Source organism: Pelobates fuscus, chromosome 1, assembly GCF_036172605.1.
Source record: "Pelobates fuscus isolate aPelFus1 chromosome 1, aPelFus1.pri, whole genome shotgun sequence".
Lineage (NCBI taxonomy): Eukaryota > Metazoa > Chordata > Amphibia > Anura > Pelobatidae > Pelobates > Pelobates fuscus.
The window spans coordinates 313,500,246-313,513,614 of record NC_086317.1 but is presented as its reverse complement, the minus strand read 5'-3'; the positions used below and the strand labels follow the sequence as shown (position 1 = coordinate 313,513,614).

General features: G+C 41.5%; 1 protein-coding gene across 2 annotated transcripts in view; it reads left to right on the top strand.

Annotated features, from left to right (window-relative positions):
* Positions 1-318: 318 nt before the first annotated feature.
* Positions 319-13,369, top strand: part of EIF5B (eukaryotic translation initiation factor 5B) — a 37,090-nt gene continuing 24,039 nt past the window's right edge. For both annotated transcript variants that reach the window (XM_063458832.1, XM_063458821.1), the window contains exons 1-4: positions 319-483; positions 8,340-8,456; positions 8,543-8,624; positions 10,277-10,934. In XM_063458832.1, the coding sequence (XP_063314902.1) occupies positions 449-483; positions 8,340-8,456; positions 8,543-8,624; positions 10,277-10,934 (892 nt within the window). In that variant the 5' untranslated portion in view covers positions 319-448. The remainder of the gene's footprint in view (positions 484-8,339; positions 8,457-8,542; positions 8,625-10,276; positions 10,935-13,369) is intronic.

The window sequence follows — 13,369 nt, the reverse complement described above, 5'->3', positions numbered from 1 at the left end:
CAAGCAGTGCGCGGTGTCAGTGTTACTATAGGACACATGGCAGGGGAGGCTTTATTGGAAGCTAGACTAGGATCGGACTGTAACTCCCATCACTTATAATAAATGGGCACGCCGTGATGGGAGTCATAGTCCGTGATGGAGGCTGTGCCGCCCGTACGGTCCGCACCGAGTGTCAAAACAGTGTTTGGTCCGCTCCGCAGAGCACAGTGGGAAACACTTTACGCACAGTCTGACGTCACCGCGTTAGCTGGAAAGCGTACTGCGCTTCTGTTGGCTGGAACACAGGACGGAGGCGGTGACGCAGTGAGGTCAGGGGGTCACGCGCGTGCGTGTTGTGTAGTGGGCGGAGCCGCAGTAGCAGCAGCAGCAGCCTGTGCTCACCATATGCAGCGAGGTGTAATAGCCGGTACAGTCACAGTATACCCGCGGTGGGTGACCGACTCTCAGCATGGGCAAGAAACAGAAAAACAAGGGAGAGGACAGGTAACCACACTGTCAGCATTCCCTGCGCTCAGAGCCCGGGGGGAGGAGGGAGGGCAGCCAGGCATTCATACTGCTCGGCCTAGGCCCCCGGGCCGGACATCCACAGCGAGGCAGGCGGCTATCACCGGGACACTGGGGGAGGAGGGAGCTACACCGGGTATAGAGAGAGGGGGAGAGAGATTTTGGGTGAGGAAGGCTGCCAGGCCCGGATGGAGAGCTGTGCTCACAGAGTATGGTGTAATGATGTAGGTCAGGCATAGGTAAGCTTCGGCACTCCAGATGTTTTGGACTACACCTCCCACGATGCTTTGCCAGCATTATGGGTGTAAGAACATTATGGGGGATGTAGTCCACAACATCTGGAGTGCCGAAGGTTGCCTATCCCTGTAAATGTATTAAACAGGTCGCACGGGATGCGCTGTGTGTGGAGGGCGGTGTGCTGGGGTTCGTAGTCTTTCTAGGTCTATGATTTGCCTCGTTGTGTAAATGGAGGCCTCCAGGTTGTAATAATTAGCGATGTGTAGGTAGATATCTGCGATGCACACAGACTGCTTACACAAATCTCATAGCAATTTACAAAGCTTGTCTGTACCGAGTAAAACAAATCCTAGTGATTGGCATTTTGACTGGAAACATGCTGTAAACCAACACTTATTACCTGTATTCTTGCTGTTATGTAAGGGCCTAGTAGGGCTAAATACATCCATGCCTGCCTGAGGAATCTAGAGCCTAGCGCTGCGTCCGGAGGAGCCTAGCGCTGCGTCCGGAGGAGCCTAGCGCTGCGTCCGGAGGAGCCTAGCGCTGCGTCCGGAGGAGCCTAGCGCTGCGTCCGGAGGAGCCTAGCGCTGCGTCCGGAGGAGCCTAGCGCTGCGTCCGGAGGAGCCTAGCGCTGCGTCCGGAGGAGCCTAGCGCTGCGTCCGGAGGAGCCTAGCGCTGCGTCCGGAGGAGCCTAGCGCTCGCCCAGTGAAATGCATGGGGATCTGATTTAGCAGAGAAACCAGCACAGGGCACTGCTGAGGGCCTGGCATGACTTCTGCTTAGGCAGCGGAGTAGAATGATCACAACAAGGCACTATTGTTATTTTTATTTATAAATTGCCAACAAATTCTGCAGCGATCTACAGTGGGTGGACTAACAGACGTATACTAGCATGGGATGCTGTGTAGTGTAGACAGTGAATGGCATGGGGTGCTTTGTAGGCAAAGGCACTGAGTGTCCACCATGAGACGCTGCATTGTCAATGGCATTACATAAGAATAATTTGCGATTTTAAAAAATTGTAGTGCTTTTCTCCTGGTGAGACTCGAAGCACTTTACAAATATACAAACACAAAGACATAAAAGTTAGGAGTTTCTGATGGCCAGATGAGTGGACTGAATGCCTGATGGAAGAGGTGAGTCAAGTCTGTAAGGATGGTGGGGTAGCGTGGCTGAATGCCCTGGAACCTGAGTTTAGCTTTATTCTGGGCACTGACAGGAGGGTTTTGATGACTGACCAAAGTGAACAAGATGGAATATAGGCTGTGAGGAGCTCTTTCAAGTACTGAGGGCCGTGATTGTTTAAGGCTGTGAAGGTTAGAAGGCCAATTTTAAAATATGTTCACCATTTAATTAGAAGCCAATGCAGGAAATGGAGAACAGTTGTTATGTGACAGGAGCGAGTTTGATTGGTCAGTAATCTGGCTGCTGCATTTTGTACAGTCTGAAGGCGATGGAGTTATTTTCCTGGGAGGCTCAAGTAAAGTACATTGCAGTAATCTAGCCAAGAGGATACAAATGCATGGATTAATGTTGGCATATCATCCGGTGGAATTAAGTGTTGCATCCTGGCTATGTTTTTCAGATGAAAGTATGCAGATTTTATTATGGAGGAAATCTGCCATTTAAATGATAGTCCAGAGTTAATCAGCACTCAGGTTTCGTACCTCTGATGAACTAATGAGTACAGAGCATCCAAGCTCCAGTCCAGTTGGGTGATAATGGGATATTTTTGTTGCCTGGGGTCCCCTCACACAAGAGTAACTTCTGTTTTGTCCGGGTTCACTTTTAGCCAGCTAGCATTCATCCATTCTATGAGGTCTGCTAAACAACTGTTGATGCGGCATGGTGGGTCTGTAGTAAAGTAGAAGTAGAGTAGTGTGTCATCAGCATAGCAGTGATATCTTAGGTCATGTCGCCTGATCATGTCCCCTAGTGGTAGCAAGATAAACTGCGAATAGCATGGGAGACTAGATGGATCCTTGTGGAACTCAGCAGGCCAATTCTGTTGGTGCCGATAGGCTTGATCCTGATGTTACTTTCTGTGATCTACCAGTTAAGGACTGTGCCTCCTAGACCACAGATGTGTTGCAAGCGCTCTATTAAAATTCTATGGTCAATGGTGTCAGATGCAGCTGAGAGATCCAGAAGGATTAGGATTGAGTAGTCACCTTTGTCTCTTGCCCTAAGGAGATTATTTAGCAATCCAAATAGCACTGTTTCTGTGCTATGGCGGCGTCTGAAACCTGACTTGAAAAGATCAAGATCCCCCAGAAATGGAATAGTCTCTTTTCTCATTCTATATAGTGTGGGGAAATGTTGCATATAAATAGTACTGGTTTCTTTTGGCTCTGTTTTATTTGTATCTAATGCTGACTTATAGCTCATGCAAGTTTCACATTTGTGAATCCTCTTATCTGTGTAAGCTTGGTGGCTATGGCTATGTTTCCAAAACATATCATTTAATTTCCAGTTTCATTCAGTAAATAATGTCCACGGTTTGTATGCTAGTGCAGAGGTATGAAATTCCACTTTAGCAGAGCTGTGTCTGACAGAGCCAGGTCAAGATCAAACTGTTTTACAGTTATCCTGGGGTCGAAAAAAAACCTACAGCACTCTGTGTTCATGGTGTGCTCCTTCAAGAATAGCAGTTGCAAATGGTGCTTGCTGCTTAGGATTGTAACTACATGCAGAATCTGTCATGTACATTATAGCTTGTCTATCTCCCATTGTACAGCGCTACGTAATCTGATTGCACTATATAAATAATAAAATAATAATCTCGGTGCTAAAAAGCTTCCACATTGCCCACTATCCACTGACAAGTGAGAATCAAGATGATGCACGGTTGGCACGGTCCAGTGGTGTCTATGAAGTTGTTTTGTCTGAAAGAAGCCCCCACCTACCAAGCAGTCATATTGACAGTGCATGTTTTAAAATAATTTTCAACTGCACCTTTTGAGTGCATGGGGGTTTCCTCACTTGCAGGTACAGCCACAGTTTAACAGAGATGAGCAACAGCAGTTCATACATAGACAGAGAATATATTAAGCTGACAGTAAGCCACCATCCCTCACCGTGATCCTGGCACTGCAATGTGTAAGCAGTACTTTAAAGTCTGCAGTCAACAACAACCTGCATACCTCTTGGACAGGCAAACAGATTTGTGGATGAGCAAGATCTAGAGTAAGTTCCTCTCTACATCTACAGTTGCAAGAAAAAGTATGTGAACCCTTTGGAATGATATGGATTTCTGCACAAATTGGTCATAAAATGTGATCTGATCATCATCTAAGTCACAACAATAGACAATCACTGCTTAAACTAATAACACACAAAGAATTAAATGTTGCCATGTTTTTATTGAACACACCATGTAAACATTCAAAGTGCAGGTGGAAAAAGTATGTGAACCCTTGGATTTAATAACTGGTTGAACCTCCTTTGGCAGCAATAACTTCAACCAAACGTTTCCTGTAGTTGCAGATCAGACGTGCACAATGGTCAGGAGTAATTCTTGACCATTCATCTTTACAGAACTGTTTCAGTTCAGCAATATTCTTGGGATGTCTGGTGTGAATCGCTTTCTTGAGGTCATGCCACAGCATCTCAATTGGGTTGAGGTCAGGACTCTGACTGGGCCACTTCAGAAGGTGTATTTTCTTCTGTTTAAGCCATTGTGTTGTTGATTTACTTCTATGCTTTGGGCCATTGTCCTGTTGCAACACCCATCTTCTGTTGAGCTTCAGCTGGTAGACAGATGGCCTTAAGTTCTCCTGCATGTCTTGATAAACTTGGAAATTCATTTTTCCTTCGATGATAGCAATCCGTCCAGGCCCTGACGCAGCAAAGCAGCCCCAAACCATGATGCCCCCACCACCCTACTTCACAGTTGGGATGAGGTTTTGATCTTGGTGTGCTGTGCCTCTTTTTCACCACACATAGTGTTGTGTGTTTCTTCCAAACAACTCTACTTTGGTTTCATCTGTCCACAGAATATTTTGCCAGTACTGCTGTAGAACATCGAGGTGCTCTTGTGCAAACTGTAAACGTGCAGCAATGTTTTGTTTGGACAGCAGTGGCTTCCTCTGTGGTATGCTCCCATGAAATCCATTCTTGTTTAGCGTTTTACGTATTGTAGATTCGCTAACAGGGATGTTAGCATTTGCCAGTGACTTTTGTAAGTCTTTAGCTGACACTCTAGGATTCTTCTTCACCTCAATGAGCAGTCTGCGCTGTGCTCTTGCAGTCCTCTTTACAGGACGGCCACTCCTAGGGAGAGTAGCTGCAGTGCTGAACTTTCTCCATTTATAGACAATTTGTCTTACCGTGGACTGATGAACAAACAAGGCTTTTGGAGATACTTTTATAACCCTTTCCAGCTTTATGCAAGTCAACAATTCTTAATCGTAGGTCTTTTGAGAGCTCTTTTGTGCGAAGCATCATTCACATCAGGCAATGCTACTTGTGAAAAGCAAACCCAGAACTGTGTAACCAACACCTCCAATCTCATCTCATTGATTGGACTCCAGTTGGCTGACATCTCACTCCAATTAGCTCTTGGAGATGCCATCCCAGTCTAGGGGTTCACATACCTTTTCCACCTGCACTGTGAATATTTACACTGTGTGTTCAATAAAAACATGGCAACATTTCATTATTTGTGTGTTATTAGTTTAAGCAGACTGTGATTGTCTATTGTTGTGACTTAGATGATGATCAGATCACATTTTATGATCAATCTGTGCAGAAATCAATATCATTTCAAAGGCTTCACATACTTTTTCTTGCAACTGTAAGTGTTCCAGGAACAAAAGTGGTAATCCTTATGAAACTAATGTATTGGAGCATTAAGTTTACTGTGATCAACATTTAGATGATGATGTATGTGACTACACTTTGTTTTTCAAATAGTGGTAGCCAAATGGTGAACAATACAGCATAAAGTGCCACCTGTTAATATGAGGCTACAAGTCAGTGTTTTTTTTGTTAAAATATTGTATAGCTCTGAATTTTTTTTTTTTTTTTTATACTTTCTTGGCTGTTAATGACATGTCATTGACATAACCCTAAAGTCTATGAAATCCATGGGCACACACATTCTAGAAGTTGTTGGATACGGTGTAAATTGTTAGAGACACAGGGTGGTTGCACGTGCTGTTTCCTATCCCTTTTTTTTTAAGATTCTAAATATTTATTATGGTAGGATTGTGTAATATACCCCTCCTCCCAAAAGGAAAAAAGAACATAAGAGAAGAAAATATTGAATATTTTGTCTCAATTTAAAGGAAAACTATAGTCACCTAAATTACTTTAGCTAAATAAAGCAGTTTTAGTGTATAGATCATTTCCCTTCAATTTCACTGCTCAATTCACTGTCATTTAGGAGTTAAATCACTTTGTTTCTGTTTATGCAGCCCTAGCCACACCTCCCCTGGCTATGATTGACAGAGCCTGCATGAAAAAAAAAACTGGTTTCACTCTTAAACAGATGTAATTTACCTTAATTGTATCTCAATCTCTAAATTGAACTTTAATCACATACAGGAGGCTCTTGCAGGGTCTAGCAAGCTATTAACATAGCAGGGGATAAGAAAATCTTAATTAAACAGAACTTGCAATAAAGAAAGCCTAAATAGGGCTCTCTTTACAGGAAGTGTTTATGGAAGGCTGTGCAAGTCACATGCAGGGAGGTGTGACTAGGGTTCATAAACAAAGGGATTTAGCTCCTAAATGGCAGAGGATTGAGCAGTGAGGCCGCAGGGGCATGTTCTATACACCAAAACTGCTTCATTAAGCTAAAGTTGTTCAGGTGACTATAGTGTCCCTTTAAAGTAGAGACAGATCTATGGCAATTGCTGAATAAGCAGTATGCAGCCTTCTGGAATGGCATTTAAAACAGATAAGCAAAGTGCCTGACCTAGAATTGTTAAATTTTGCAGTCACAGGTTTTTTATGTCAGTTTAGAATATTTTCAACTCGTAACAAAGAAAATTTGTATTTTACACCTAAGTTTTCTGTTTAACCCCCTAAGGACACATGACATGTGTGACATGTCATGATTCCCTTTTATTCCAGAAGTTTGGTCCTTAAGGGGTTATGACTAAAGTAGATTTGTATATTTTGCGGTATCTGTCCGGTTATAACATTACTGCAGATGCTAAATGTAAGGTTATTTTAAAGCCGGATCAGATGAGTGTTATACCAAATTTTGGTATTAAATGTGATTTTGTAGCTTAGATTTCAAAGCTAAAAGTGGAACAATCATCATGGAAGACATTGGAGCACACAGTCACATTTCATTGGTAACTCTTTCTGTTTTAAATCTGTGCACAACTTTGATAACCAACCCCAGTGTTTTTTATTTAGTTAACTAAAATTAGTATTTTTAAATATTTGTTTGACTAAAACTTAACAATAAGTTATACTTGTGTTAAGTGAAAGCCAATCTGTCACTTCTCTGATGGTGAATTTCTCATTTCCTCACCCCATGAAATTACAGTAAAAACAAAAATGTTGCCAATAAAGCCCCCACATACATCCCCCTTTCCTTCTTTGCCTTTTTTTAACCCTACAATGAAACCCATTTCCATACCAGGACCAAATTATGTCCCCCAGCATTTTAGTGTGGTACGTTTATGGAGACTCTCACCATCTGGCGTCTTTGCATGTGTAATAGCACAACACTGAAGTCTATGCAGGATCCCGTGAGATTGTGGGATCCTGCATAGATAAAGTATTTTTCCTTTCAGCCGTCAGTAGTGATGACTGAAGGAAAGGACAAAATTTGACGGTGGTAGCTCCTCCTTTTGTCAAGTGTAGGACATATACTAAGTAGTAGCCTTGTCTCTGTATATCTCTTGACTGCTTTGGAATTTCAATGGAATACTAACACAATCAATGTATTTCAAATGCCATTTTGATGAAATATTTATTTTGGATGGGGAGAGGAGCTGACAGAGCCATTTTAATGACAGCCCCCCTTTCTTTTCTAGCACACTAGTCTACAACTTTTGCACAACAATATTTTTGGAGTGAAAAGGTAAACACTTTGGTCTGGGATGAGCAGAAAGGGTGCCAAACAATCTTGCATAAGTAATGTTCAGTTATTATCTGTAATCTAACATTCATGTTAAAACCACCGTATGGATGCCTTGAATACCCTTTTAAAGGAGAACACTTTCTAAAGAAAAAGTCTGAAAAACCAAAACATAACATAATGCAGGGGATTAAAACTCCTGCTTTTATAAAATAAAAAATGCTGAGTTTATAAATCAGGTCAGCAAACCGGCTTAGTGACCAGCACTGGTTCTCTGAAATCTCTGATAATAGTAAATGCCTTTTGTGCTTGCAGGAATAACAGGGTAGCTAGATAGTTTTGTTTTTTTTCTGGCTAACACGTGCATTTTAATGTTTATTTAATTATCTCTCAAGATCTGTATTCTTGCTAGCAGCAATAATAGCATAATATGTATGGTATTTTTTTTTTTTTGTTAATCTGCACTGTCAGGTATGTTTTCTGTGTTTGACTGATCTTTTTTAACTTTTAACCTGTGCCCATTGCGCTGTCTAATTCATCTCACTTTATTTAATTGAAGCACCAAGGATGATGTTGACCTTGATGCTCTTGCAGCAGAGATTGAGGGAGCAGGAGCCTCCAAGGACCAAAAAGCAAAAGGGAAAAAGAAAACGGCAAAGAAAAAGCAAGATTTTGAGTAAGTTTCCATATTGTTAAGGGTTTCCATTGTATTAAGTTAACATTTGTGATTTTTATATGGTAACCCTTTATGTTTATTTGCAGCGAAGATGATATCCTGAAGGAGCTGGAAGAATTATCCTTGGAAACTCATGGAGGGAAAGGAGAAACTAATCTTGTAGAAAAGGTAGGCATGACTCAAGCCTTTCACAAGAAAACAAAATTGTGACAGGTCATATAAATACAACATTGTACAAATATTTGTAGATTTTAGTTGCTAGTCAGATGTGTTTAGTAGTCACTCTTTCTTTTCTTTGGAGTCAGATAAGAGTTAGAGCCAAAATATTTACAGCCATTTAGGAGACCTATTTCTTGGAGTATGTTAAACATAATTGCAGTTTATTCCCATTAAGTTTTGCAAATGGGAATGGCCTACGTCCTCATTCACATGCTCATTAGAACTATTTGAAAGCTTACATGCAGAGAACTGCAGAACCACCAATCATGTGCAGTTGCATTCTCTTACATGATTGTGGAAGTGTAGTGTAGATGTTGCTTATTGTAGGTGTCCTAGTGTAGCATTAACGGCAGGGCTTGTGACTCAAGCACAACACTGTTGGAACCTGGAACATTTGAGAAGTATGCCAGTATCGACAGTGTAACCTGCCCACACAGCATTGATGTAATTCTCTAAAATCTCAGAACCCAGATATCTCTCATGTAAAGAAATGATCACACACAGACATATTGAGTATAAAAATATTTAAAGATAAAACAGACAAGTATCTATTAAAGGACCACTCTAGGCACCCAGACCACTTCAGCTTAATGAAGTGGTCTGGGTGCCAGGTCCAGCTAGGTTTAACCCTTTTTTTATATAAACATAGCAGTTTCAGAGAGGGTTAAGCCAGCCTCTAAATCCTCTAGTGGCTGTCTCATTGACAGCCGCTAGAGGCGCTTGCGTGATTCTCACTGTGAAAATCACAGTGAGAGCACGCAAGCGTCCATAGGAAAGCATTGATAATGCTTTCCTATGCGACCGGCTGAATGTGCGCGCAGCTCTTGCCGCGCATGCGCATTCAGCCGAAAGGGAGGATCGGAGGCGGAGAGGAGGAGGAGAGCTCCCCGCCCGGCGCTGGAAAAAAGTAAGTTTTAACCCTTTCCTCTCCCCAGAGCCGGGCAGGAGGGGTCCCTGAGGGTGGGGGCACCCTCAGGGCACTAGTGCCAGGAAAACAAGTATGTTTTCCTGGCACTATAGTAGTCCTTTAAGCAGAGGTTATGATCAGAGTAAGAAGACTGGCTTTGTTTAAAACAAAAAAAAAAAGGTCTACTTTAACCCCTTAAGGACCAAACTTCTGGAATAAAAGGGAATCTTGACATGTCACACACGTCATGTGTCCTTAAGGGGTTAAATAATATGTAAACATTAGTACTACTAATGCTTGTGGTATAGATGTTCCAACCAGCTATGTGTCTGAATTATATGCAGTGTGATTGCGGAGAGATGTCAACTGCACAATTAATACAGAGAATAAAAGGGCAGATCTGTTTGGATAACTCCTAACTTTACTGTCAGCCAGTCATCGCTGTTAAATAAAAATGCTGTTGATAATGCAAAATTAACACTTTTGCATTATCTGTACCACTTAGGTGGGCATAATCCCAAGTTTAAATTTAGCCATGAGACGACAACAGGGCACTCTAGGCAACATAACCACTACTCTAACTGTGCCCTTTTTTTTTATATGTTATATCATGTTACAATTTTTGCTCGCCGACGGTGTATACTTAGGAGTCCTTGTAAAACAATGATTTACACATCTTTAATGTTTATTGTAGACCCAGGAGCCACACGATGCGGAACCATTCTTTTCAAAGAATGATAAGAAAAAGAAAAAAAAAGTCCAAAGAACTGACGTGGATGAAGATGAAGATAGCAATGAGATAGAGAGCAAACCTGCTAAACCCAAAAAAGGAGAGAAGCCGAAAGGTGGTGATTTGTCATATAGTGAGGAGGATGGTGATGATGATGATGATTCAAATTTTAATAAGGGTTTGAAGAAAACGAAGAATAAAAATCAGGCTATTAAAAAGCCTCCGGTTACTGAGGTAGCAAAGGAACCAGCTAAAGGAAAGGAAAAAGCTGAATTTTCAGGAGACAGTGATGGTGACTCTGACGACATGAGCCAAAGTAAGAAAGGGCAGAAGAAGAATCAGAAGACAAAGCCCACTGCTCAAGTGGAAAGTGGAGATGAACATGGAGAGTTCAAAATAAAAACCGCTGCTCAAAAGAAGGCCGAAAAGAAAGAGCGAGAAAAGAAAAAACGTGAAGAAGAGAAGGCCAAACTTAAGAAGCAGAAAGAAAAAGATGAGGAAGAAGGGGATAAAAAAGAACCATCTAAATCTACAGACACTGTCAAGAAGGCAAATGAAGGGGTTGCCGCCAAGGATGAGCCAAAAACAGCAGCTGAACCAGAAGCCGATGTGGATGCAGATGGTACGTGTACTAATAGGAATTAAATTCTTTTAATTCAATTTTTGCCCTTAAATCAGTAATATACGTTCTTTCTCTAGTTTAGCATGTAGAATAAGGAACATTGTTTTATACTTACCTTAATTTTTTGTTCCCCTTATCATTATATATGGCAGCATTTACTTATGGAGTAGCTCCTTTCCTCAGAGCAGAAATTACAGAAAATAGAACTGACATTTCTTTAAATGGAGTCTCCCCATTCCCATTAGAGAGTCTTTATAACTACCTTCACAACTCTCAAAGGAGATGGGTGGGAATGTAATGCTGCCATGTATAATGATGAGGAAAATAAAATTACTGTAAGTATGAAACCATTATAGCATATGGCTTGCTATAGAGAATAATGCACACCCACTGCCATTAGAAATACAAACGGTGGTCGCGCATACAATGTGCCATACTATAGCATCTGAAAATCATTTCAATTCTTAAAAAAAACTCTTTATGGCTAACATTTTTTTTTTTTAATTCTTTATTTTTGCTGTGCATGAATAACAACCGTTTGTCAACAATGCCATAACAGCATATTCCAACGTAGTGAACATACAGATTGGTCAACTGTTGTATAGCATTTAGATGGAACATACACATTTTTATGTTAATAAGTCAGGCTAGGTACACGTAAGTCATTCGCATTAGTTATAGTAAGTTACATCGCCGCTTGGTAACAGTAGTTTAAGGTGAACGTTTCTATTGCGTATCCTCGCTTATAAGTAGTTTGTATGTTAATGTATGCTTTGCTATGCTTTAGTCTGATGTGTCAGGGAAGATTACAAATGCAGGTGTACATACAGATTGGCCTACTGACATATAATAGAATAGTAAATTAACAAGCTTAACTGAATCAAGTATTTAAAGTATTACAATGCCAAATGTGCTTTCGCTTATAAGCAACCAGTGATTACACTGCCAATCGCGTCTAAGCCAATTGCTAGATTCGTGTGCTGTCCCCTTTCATTGCAAAACGTTACACTAAGAGGAGAATTAGGCGGGTGAACATAGTACAAATGGCTAAACAGATGCTTATAGAAAACAACAACTTATGTTAAGATGAGTACTCAAGTGAGTATGGCTAACATTTTAAAGTGGCCCTGTCACTCCCCCTCCCTGCAAATTGAGTATTTAATAAAGATAACAACTTTATGAAATACTCCTATTGACTGTGTTGGAATTTCACAAGATTTACTGAGACAAAGTAGTGACTAATTCAGGACTTGACAAATTTGCATTTAATTTAGGAGCCAGCTGAAAAGGCTAGGATTTCTAGTTACAATGCTTTATTTTCAACGACAAAAATAAAATTCTTAAAGGGACACTACACTGCGTGCAGAATTATTAGGCAAATGAGTATTTTGACCACATCATCCTCTTTATGCATGTTGTCTTACTCCAAGCTGTATAGGCTTGAAAGCCTACTACCAATTAAGCATATTAGGTGATGTGCATCTCTGTAATGAGAAGGGGTGTGGTCTAATGACATCAACACCCTATATCAGGTGTGCATAATTATTAGGCAACCTCCTTTCCTTTGGCAAAATGGGTCAAAAGAAGGACTTGACAGGCTCAGAAAAGTTAAAAATAGTGAGATATCTTGCAGAGGGATGCAGCACTCTTAAAATTGCAAAGCTTCTGAAGCGTGATCATCGAACAATCAAGCGTTTCATTCAAAATAGTCAACCGGGTCGCAAGAAGCGTGTGGAGAAACCAAGGCGCAAAATAACTGCCCATGAACTGAGAAAAGTCAAGCGTGCAGCTGCCAAGATGCCACTTGCCACCAGTCTGGCCATATTTCAGAGATGCAACATCACTGGAGTGCCCGAAAGCACAAGGTGTGCAATACTCAGAGACATGGCCAAGGTAAGAAAGGCTGAAAGACGACCACCACTGAACAAGACACACAAGCTGAAACGTCAAGACTGGGCCAAGAAATATCTCAAGACTGATTTTTCTAAGGTTTTATGGACTGATGAAATGAGAGTGAGTCTTGATGGGCCAGATGGATGGATTGGTAAAGGGCAGAGAGCTCCAGTCTGACTCAGACGCCAGCAAGGTGGAGGTGGAGTACTGGTTTGGGCTGGTATCATCAAAGATGAGCTTGTGGGGCCTTTTCGGGTTGAGGATGGAGTCAAGCTCAACTCCCAGTTTCTGGAAGACACCTTCTTCAAGCAGTGGTACAGGAAGAAGTCTGCATCCTTCAAGAAAAACATGATTTTCATGCAGGACAATGCTCCATCACACGCGTCCAAGTACTCCACAGCGTGGCTGGCAAGAAAGGGTATAAAAGAAGAAAATCTAATGACATGGCCTCCTTGTTCACCTGATCTGAACCCCATTGAGAACCTGTGGTCCATCATCAAATGTGAGATTTACAAGGAGGGAAAACAGTACACCTCTCTGAA